This window comes from Asterias amurensis, chromosome 8 (assembly GCF_032118995.1).
Source record: "Asterias amurensis chromosome 8, ASM3211899v1".
Classification (NCBI taxonomy): Eukaryota; Metazoa; Echinodermata; class Asteroidea; order Forcipulatida; family Asteriidae; genus Asterias; species Asterias amurensis.
Window position 1 is genome coordinate 6,987,488 of NC_092655.1, and position 10,281 is coordinate 6,997,768.

Consider the following 10,281-nt stretch of genomic DNA (forward strand, 5'->3'; position numbering starts at 1 on the left):
ATTTTTTTATTGAATATGAGTTGCTTTCATTTTCAAATTTCAGTTTTGTTAAATGGCTGCATTTGGGTGAGAATGTTCCGAGTTATAAGATCATGTAATTAAGTGTGTATTCAATAATAATTATAAAAGGCAGCTCAAGCCACCTAATACAAACGAAGTGTCTATACGTAAATGGAAGTAATTCAGTCAGCATTTTAGGTTGTAGATAGAAAATAAGGCAGCATTAATAACCAGGGTGTTTGATTGCACGAACGAACGAACGAACGAACGTCACCGTTCTCTTTCATTAGAAGATTTGCATAATTTGGACAATATTGTGTTTACTAAGGTTACAATGGGTTCAGTCTTGCTTCTCAGCCACCACAGATATGAAATCGACAAGATCAATAAACTCCAATTAAAATATGTAATAACACCAACTCGTTGGTAGTTGTGACGTCATCGAAAGAAAGATAGAGGCAGGACGCGCATGCGCCAAATCAAATGGAACACGCGTATAAAGCAACAGCCTGTTTTTCCCTGCAAAGTGGGTCAGCTATCAATAACAATTGATGATTTCCACAAAATACTCGACCAGAAGAATCAATGTTGTTGAGTTTCAACTTTCTCTCAAGATTATTTATAATATACCGAAGCAATCGTTCAGTACCATCTTGAATCAAACATATTATTTTAAATTTATACTTAACTAATATCATGGGCAGAGAGTTGCGGCCATGTGCTTATGTCGCACTATGTGTTTTCTTGGCTACCTTAGCGTGCTGTGAAACAGTTTCGCAGTCTGCAGATTTCTCTAAACCCTCGGTATCTAACATTGCTCTCAAGAACCATCTACTACTGAGTCTACAACGAGTCAGATCTGCGTCAAGATGCTTGGCCAACTGCCTCCGTGAACCCCAATGTGTGGCCGTGAGTTACAGCCAGCTAACCGGTGAATGTGAGCTTTATGACGGCAGCAAGACTGACCACCCATCGGATGTCATTACGAATGATGGATGGTCTTACTACGAAATTACTTCGAAGGTAATATTTTTAGACAAAATTCTTCTTCAATCTTTTCAATGACAACCATTGATTCTTTAGTAATTTGGCTAAATTGAAAGAACTACATAACTGAATGGATTTGTAATTTAATTGTTGACAATCAGTCGTTTTCGTGACGTCACAGTGGACCATGTCGCACCCTTTTACCTCGGGTCCATTGTAGTTTTCGGGTAGTTTTTGGGGTGTCGTGGCCGAGCGGTTAAGAGCACCGAATTCAAGCTCTGCTGATTCTGTTCAGCAGAGTGTGGGTTCGATTCCTGGTCGTGACACTTGTGTCCCTGAGCAAGACACTAAACTAATATTGCTTCTCTCCACCCAGGGGTAAATTGGCACCTGTGAGGGCAGAGATGGCTCTTGTGATTGATTTAACCGAGTAGCACATTTGTTGCACGAGGCTGTATACTCCCCAGGGAGCTGAGATGGTTTAAGGAGTTAATTAAGGCCCAGTGACCAGGGGTAATAATTTGAAGCGCTTTTAGACACCCGTTCGGGAATGGAAAAGCGCTATATAAACTAAAAACATTACTATTAAATATTACTAACAATCAAGTACCAACAAGTTCACAGCTATGTCTTTGCCCGTCACATTCAATGTTTTTTTTTTATACTAAAACTAATTTTTAACACACTTACGAATAGAATCATTGGAAGAATAACGCCAGCAGAGGATAAAATCCTAGTAAAATCGCATTGGGCCAACGCCCTGCTGCCCCATGTTCAATGTCGGCTCTCATTGCTCACCACTACTAGGGTGAGGCGGGGGAACGGGAATCGGGGGGGGGGGTGTGGGGGTGGTATCGGGAGTATGTCTAGGTTCACGTGGTCCAAGCATTTTTGCCGCGATTGTCGGAGTTAAACCGGTTGCTTATGTTTGTGTGCTCTTTTAAATTTCAAACTTTGTAAAGATCATATAGGACAGGCCTTACTGTAACAAAACACTAATCTACTATCACTGCATGCATGTACAGAGCCCCACTTGTGGATAGGGTCACTTGGGGCTGACCCGAGGTGCACTGACGTCACGACGAGAAGGCTTACGTGATGATGCGTCTGTTTTTTTTCCAGGTGGAGCATGGGTACACATTTGCACACGTTCGTACTGGAAAATAAAATAGGCGACTTTTCCAGGACGAACGTGGGGTAATTGTGTGCCCACGTTCGTCTTGAAAAAAAAAAAAAAACCGCCACATCGGGGTCGACCCAGGGAAGCTAATCGAATGCACCCATTGGTTCGAGGTTTAAGAATAGCGCCATTATTCGGCATAGTATTTGGCCCTGCGAAACAGACAATTTTCTCTTGCTTGATTTCTTATCGTATAAGCAAATCAAATCGGAGCAGGTAAATTGTTTGTACATTCAAAACCACATACACACGAGACAAAAAGTTGCCACTCGAACGTTAAGACGAGAGTGCACGTAACAGGCTTGATGGGAGACTTTTGGGACGCTTGGTGGCAGCAGACTGAGCAGGTAAACTCCATTGCTCAGAACAACGTACACAATCGACATTTACCTGGTAAGTCTGCTGCCACCTAGCTTCCTAAAGTCTCCCATTGGTCATGCCTACGCTGCTATTCATGTGGAGATTTACCTCCCATTTTTGGCCTTTTCCTTCTTTTCACTCAACTTGAAGAGTACCTACTCGAAGGTTTTGTTTTAAAACAAAGTAATATTATTTTTAGTTAAAAGGCTACATTTTACACACCTAACACCATTGTGAAACGAAATGCCGCAATATTAAAAAACAACAACAATAACAAACTCGGATGAGTGTTCTTGTCATAGCTCTTGTGGATGGTGGGTGTATGATAATATTAGACGGCACAGTTCAACGAACTACTAGCAAGGAGTCGGTGAGACGATGGGAGGAGTGTTTGTGGGAACCAATTTCTCAAAAAAGTCCGAAATTTATGGCTCTACAAAAGAGTATTTCAATCTTAAAGGAACTAAAAATGTGCAGACGTGTTTGTAGCAAAAGAGCAATAATTATGTTATTCTGTATTTATTCGTTTAAAAGGGCGATTGCTGTCGAGGGTAGTTTTGAACGGCTGGCTTCCTTTGTGTGGCTTCGGCCCCGTGCAGTTCTGGCTTTGTTTTTCATTGCGAACACTTCAGGTCCATGTTTCGCCGCATGGACCGCTAAAAATTGTTAAAGCATGAATTTTTTTCACGTAAAAAGGGATTAAAGTAGACTTTCTTTTTAACTGACAATCACCATGTCAGACCACACAAGATCTATCAACGGACATGCCGTCAACAACAGCACCTACAACAACAGGGCAACCGACAACTCAAGCGCCGACAACGGAAACACCGTCAACGACCGCGTTACAAACAACCAAACAACCGTCAACAACTGACATGTCGACAACCATGCAGACAACAAAACTGCCGACAACTGCATTCAAAACAACAGGTAGGAGTGCACTCCAACCCCCCCCCACCCCAACTCCCTCCAAAATTTTGTGGTCGTTTTCGTTAGCGGAATATGTTCAGCTAGCTGTTTACAACTTGACCAGAATAAACGCTGCAAGAGATATGTTTGAATCATATTCTTCAATTGGGCATTGATTTTGCAATAAATAAACACTTCTGTTGCTGCAATTCCTTGCAGCAGTATTCTGCGAATGTGCTGTCACTTGACTCGTCAGAGAAAGTAACCTATCTATATTATTACTAAGGGAATCAATGTGTGGTGAAGAGGTTTCAACTAGTGGTTTAATCCCAACGAGGCCTGGTTCTTGATAACTTTACCGAGACGAAGTCGAGGTAAATTATCAAGAACAGGCCTCGGCGGGTTTAAACCACTAGTTGAAAACCGATTCAACACACTTTGATTCCCATTCATAAATACCTTTTCGGTCAAAAACATCATCACTTTTTGGTCAAAAAGTAAAATAAATGCAAAAGCTATAATTGTCAAATGATTTCTTTCAACACAACACCCCTCCAGCTATGAAATGGTAAAGCCCTCCGCCGCCCTCGGGTAAACAACTCCTTATAAGGGAATGCTGTGCGCGTCGCGTGTATCGCGTGATGTGGCACAACTGTTTCAGCCGTTGTTTTCGACCAATAGGAATGAAGAAACTGTCTTATAAGAACAGTGCAAGGTCGCGTGTCACGCCCATGAATTAACACTTTTTACCGGTCATAAACAACGGTTTATACACACCCACGTGACGCGCTCTCCACCAATAGGAATAGCGAAACTGTCTGAGGTATTTATGAATATACTATTATTTAAATAAACGTGTTAAAATAATTTGTGCTTTATTTCTCACTTTTTCTCTAACTTTTGGACCTTCAGCCCAGCCTGGTCCCAGAGATTGTTGGGGCTATTACAGTGATGGATTCTATAACAGTGGTCTCTATACCATCTACATCAAGGGGGCAGCACCTGGTGGGACTAGAGTATATTGTGACATGCAGTTTGGTGGAGGTGGGTGGACGGTAAGTGGTTTTAATAACAGAAACGACTCTTTCTAATAATAATTTTAATAGTGGCTTCTTATATATTGCTCTATCTGTCACTCAGTGACGATCAAGGTGCTAATACTGCAAGATGTGGGACTACGTTTGAGATCTACTCCATTAGCACCATACAAAGGTTTACGGGGTGCCGTGGCGCAAAATGCTGCCTTTCAAACCAGGAACACCGGGCGAACCCCCTCTATAGTGTCAATAAGTGCACTGTTTTTTTTTACGTGCGTTACACAGCATACGGGACCGACGGATTTACGTCCTACCCGAAGGACGAATCATCACAAAGCGTCTTGCTTAAGGACACAGGTTTCACGCTGTGGCTCGAACCCACGACTCTGCTGTACAGAAGGAAAAAACAGAGCTTGAGTTCGGTGCTCTTATACCGCTAGGACACGACGTAAAGAGGAAATATGCAAATAATTATGCATTTGTTTTTACCCATAACCACCGATGTGTGTTAACACCGGGACTCAGTGTTGAAAAATGTAAATAATATAACTTGACTTACTATTTCTAAACTGACGACACTTTCACGTCCTATCCGGTCGACTGATCTTTAGGCGGCAAATGGTTGGTGACCCGTTTTAGGGTCACCGAACCGTGCAGACGCCGAGGGATCTTCTTATTGCTGCAGTTTAGTGATGGTCCGAATCCCTCTCTCTCTCTCTTTGTGTAGATCTCCTCTTTCACTCCTCTTTCGAAACACCTTGCCTCTCTATCCAAGATAACATTGTCCTCGTTGTTGAAGGAGTAGTTTGAGGTGTTTAGGTTCGTTAAGAGGCGGAGTCTACACAACCCCGTCTGTGCTGGGACATACGCTTGGCAAATGTCTGTCCCCCCCCACAACAACTCCACAGACATAACTAAAGAAAGAAAGAGACACAGAGAGAAAGAAAGAAGAAAACAAGATTAGAACAGAAGGGTTGGGTGTAGGTGATAATTTGAGTGCCTTTTATAAGCCTGCTCGCGTGGCTGATATAAAACAGATTTACAAAAGATTTACGACCAAATGATTTTCTTTGACATTTTTTCATTGGAATCTGTGTCCCCCTATGCTCATCCACAGACGATACAGAGGCGGGTCAACGCTGTCGACTTCTATCGCAACTGGGCGTCTTACAAGATGGGCTTTGGTATCATTGATGACAATGATTCCGATTTCTGGCTAGGATTGGATCTCATTTACCTCTTGACAAATCAAGACGACTACCAGTTGCGTATTCCACTGGTGGACTGGTATGGTGACGTCAAATTTGCCAAGTAGGTGGATATTTTACTTGCAGCTATTGGTGGCAGCAAGACTTTGTCTCGTCAGTGTTTTCTGTTTATCTAATTTAAATTGTACAGACTTGTTTTGCCGAAAGCATCGAAGAGAAACGAACAAAACAATATTGAATTCTAACTATTATTTAGTAGATACAAATGAACTACACACGAATAGTACAATAACGGGTACAACCATGTACTGAACATTGAACCTCTTCTTGAGGGAGTATTGGCCCTCTACGTTTCAGAGCCAACATGTCTCAAAGGCAGTGGACACTATTGGTAATTATTAGCATAAAACCTTTCTTGGTGACGAGTAATGGGGAGAGGTTGATGGTATAAAACATTGTGAGAAACGGCTCCCTCTGAAGTGACATAGTTTTCGAGAAAGAAGTAATTTTCCACGAATTTGATTTCGAGACCTCAAGTTTAGAACTTGAGGTCTTGAAATCAACCATCTAAACGCACACAACTTCGTGTGACAAGGGTGTTTTTTCTTTCATTATTATCTCGCAACTTCGATGACCGATTGAGCTCAAATTTTCACAGGTTTGTTATTTTATGCATATGTTGAGATACACCAACTGTGAAGGCTAGTCTTTGACAATTACCAATAGTGTCCACTGCCTTTAAGAAGAGAGTCAATACATGATTGTACCCGCAAGTTTAATGTTATAATATTTATGTTGTTATATTCATATTACTCACTAAAGTCAACAGGCATTCTTAATGCACATTTAAAAAAACAAATCGGATAAAGTATCAGGGAATAAGAGAACAAAATAAAAGTGTACACACATTATGTGCACGTTAGGCACTGAAGAGTTGAATTTGAATTGGGCGGAATGAATATCCCCCCCCCCCTTGAGTATACAATGCTCCACATACATCGGTGTTAGGGTTATAACCAAATAATATTTCCCCGTAATTGAATAGATAAGAACGACCCAAGCGAAATCGTTTTTTGTTGTTGTCTTGTAGATACAGTGAGTTTCGGGTGAACAACGAGGCGGACAACTATCGACTGACGGTTAGTGGCTTTACTGGAACTGGAGGTAATGTTTCACAGCTCATATTCTATCTTAAACTTGGGTGTAAACTCTGGCTATAATAATATAGTAGTTACAAGAAGGAAGTATGGACTCCAAGTGCACGACGAAGAAAGATAGGTGATCACCGATATTAGGGCAAGAAAGCTACCGTAGCTCATCGGTAGAAAGCCGTCATAAAACGAAATGTCAACGATTTTAGTCCTGTTCTGGTATTTGTTTCTGTTTCTAAAAGATTACAACCCCTAAAAGTTTTGATTCCAGTGTAATAAGGTTACTTAATGATTAATACTTTTTAATTTGTTTTCGGGGGTTTGCATTTTTTTTTACTGTAATCGTCTCTCTGCATAATGTGCGCATACTGTTTATTTGTTCGTTATTGTATGCCTATGTGGTTTAAGGGTTTTCTGTATTTTTGTAATTTGAATACATTTAGACTCGCAAGCCGAAGTGAATTTCACTGTATATAATATATGTGTGACAATAAAACAATTGAATTGAATTGAATTGAATTGAATTGAATTGAAATATCACTTACAAATCGCATCCCAGAAACAAGTTGTAAAATAAAATTAGATAAATAAACTAGCCTTTACAACTGTTAATTTATTAAAACGTCACGCTGCTGTGTTGTTATTTCCATTTATTGTTGTGATTTTGTTTAATACCACTAAAACAAAACAGAAGACAAATTACTCAAGTACGTTTACCAGTGATTCTCTATTTCTATCGCAATCTTTACAAAGACTATTATATGCGTCTGTAGAATCCCAACCTTAAAACAATGATTTTATGTGGCATTCTTTCGTAGGTGATTCACTGATAGCAACTCACAATGGAATGCAATGGACAACCCACGACAAGGACAACGACAACGCCATCGGAACCAACTGTGCCGAGGTGTACCAGGGAGCTTGGTGGTACAACTCCTGCCATACGTCTAACCTGAATGGTCCACGAACATCTGCCAATATTTCACCCGGTCGTGGCATGGTGTGGAAGACATGGCCTGGGGAGTCCGTCTCCTTAATGGAAGTAGAAATGAAAATAAAGCCACTAAGTGCCGGCTAAACAGACCATAAACATAAAATTGATTGATTTGAGACTACATACCCTTTCAGGTAGTCTGTTGCAAGACAAGATTAATTTTCCATCGGTTAAGACAACAACGAGGCAAGAACAATACACACTCGTTAAAATTTAACTTGAGACTTCATTATAAACTAGTCAGTTTGTCTGCCGTCAGACAAACTTGTTGTTGTTATTATTTTAAATTGTTATGTGGTTTATTAAAGGCATATTTTGAATGGAAAATTGAGACAATGTAGTCATTAAAATATAAACAGCTTACAAACACCCATTGAATAGCGAGGACAAAAGACAAACTGTTTAAAGAAAAAACCTAAAGTACAAAACAAAGCTCGTATAACTGGTTGGAACATGCGCGCGAGTTTAGTTGCGGGTTTGCGTTTTATTAGACTTGTGGACAAGTCGTTAATGGTCCCACGCGGTGAGATAGTCGAGTTGTGGCGGTGCTATTGCGAGATCACTGCTCTCGCGCGACCTACTGGTTGCCGACTTCTACTCCCCATGTAGTCGTGAAAGCAGTAGTAGAATACCGCGGGAATCGAGGGGAGAGTCGGAACGCTATCACCGCGACAGACATTTAACGACTTGTCCACAAGTCTAGCGTTTTATGAATGATTCATAGGTTATGAAACGTGCGTTATTCAAAAGTACGCAAAGTGCAGAACGATTAACCAATCAAAACGCGGACTTTCTCTAGTTGTGTCCATTTTGTTATGGAAGGGTTACAGGAAAATACCCAAAAAGTAAGAAATCAATTCAGACGAACATTGTAAGTGGGTCAGTTTTTTTAATAAGTTTATAAAAGGGAATAAAGGATCAACAAAAGGTTGTGTGAATGAAAGAGAAGAGATTGCATCATACCCAAAAACGTTTTATAAACGAAACCCAAAATGGATGATTGCTGTTTTCCCAGGCAGTGTGCATAGTTAGTTATTGTATGCTGACCCGCTGACCCCAGTCGCTTCTGATTGGTTTGGGCTTTGTATACCAAATGGGAAACAAAACTCTAGATTTATAAAGAGCAAATTTGTTCAGTGCGGATTCATGAGGTATAGATCAGGGGTGGATTTCACAAAGAGTTAGGACTAGTCTTATCTCGAGTTAGGACCAGTTGCTCATTCTTACTTAGGACTATCCATGCAATTTGTATATCTCCTAGAACTAGTCCTAAGTTAGGACTAGTCCTAACTCTTTGTGAAATCGACCCCAGGGCCCAATGTATGCGCTTACGATCACAATTCCCCGCTCACGTGCAAGCGCCGAATATCTGAGCTACCCATGTAAGCGTAAAATGCTCCCGTAAGCGCCGATTCTGTGCTTACGGTAAGCGGAGCCATGAAATTGGGCCCTGTTTATTTATAAATATGTATATTGTATAAACAAACAAATTGTCTTATATCAGTGTTGTAGGTCATCCACTTTGACATGCTGGTCTTGGTCTAGACCTTGGACACGGGTGTACCGGTCTTGACTACAACACTGTCTTACAGCTCTCCGGTAGTTTTAGGGAATTCACAATATTATTACTAGGTGACGCAAAAAAAAAGTTTCTTAATACGGGTGAGACAATTCAGGATCAACAAGATGTCAAAGATAAAATTGTCGTGCACACCAAGGTTTATTTTCCCAGCGAGGTATTGCACAAAGGCAACGTGAGGTGGTGACTTGATGCGAAGACTAGTCGTTTCCATTGGTTTGGGCCACAATGTGATATTAATCAGGCTGCTTTTTGTTTAGGTGCCTCCTTGTTTGATGTTTGTTTGTTTGTTTGTTTGTTTGTTTGTTTTTTTAATTTTTTGTTTGTCTGTCTGTCTGTCTGTCTGTCTGTCTGTCTGTCTGCCTGTCTGCCTGCCTGCCTGCCTGCCTGTTTGTTTGTTTGTTTGTTTGTTTGTTTGTTTGTTTGTTTGTTTGTTTGTTTGTTTGTTTGTTTGTTTGTTTGCTTGCTATTTGGGGCCTCACATGATAATTTATGTTTAGTTTGGTATGAATTATGTTTCTAATCGATTTTATGATAAGATTTAAGGGGTTGATCCGGCTATGGTTTATCAATTAAAAAAAAAGAAATTCCTAGAATATTTGTTGCTGTCTTTCATAAAGTTAATATTAACTTGAAATAAACCGAATTTTCTCATCCCTTTGAACTACTAAAAACAATATATACATATATAAAAACAAGAAGTCGGTTTAATTTTATTTATAAAAATGAGTAAATTCTCTCTTTGGCAAAGTCAACAGTGTGTAATATGAACGTGTCTGTTATGACAATCGTGTCAATTGCAATACCCTTTGTGGTTAAGTATTAAAATAATAATGACGAAACGGCACTGTATATATATTACAGCAGCTGTAC

General features: G+C 40.3%; 1 protein-coding gene across 1 annotated transcript; it reads left to right on the plus strand.

The window, feature by feature from the left end:
• Positions 1–696: 696 nt before the first annotated feature.
• LOC139940826 (techylectin-5A-like) lies at positions 697–9,879 on the plus strand. The gene is made up of 6 exons (XM_071937209.1): positions 697–1,023; positions 3,268–3,460; positions 4,352–4,494; positions 5,594–5,787; positions 6,775–6,848; positions 7,654–9,879. The coding sequence occupies exons 1-6, from the start codon at positions 697–699 to the stop codon at positions 7,911–7,913; spliced, it is 1,191 nt and encodes a 396-aa protein (XP_071793310.1). The 3' UTR covers positions 7,914–9,879.
• Positions 9,880–10,281: the final 402 nt, after the last annotated feature.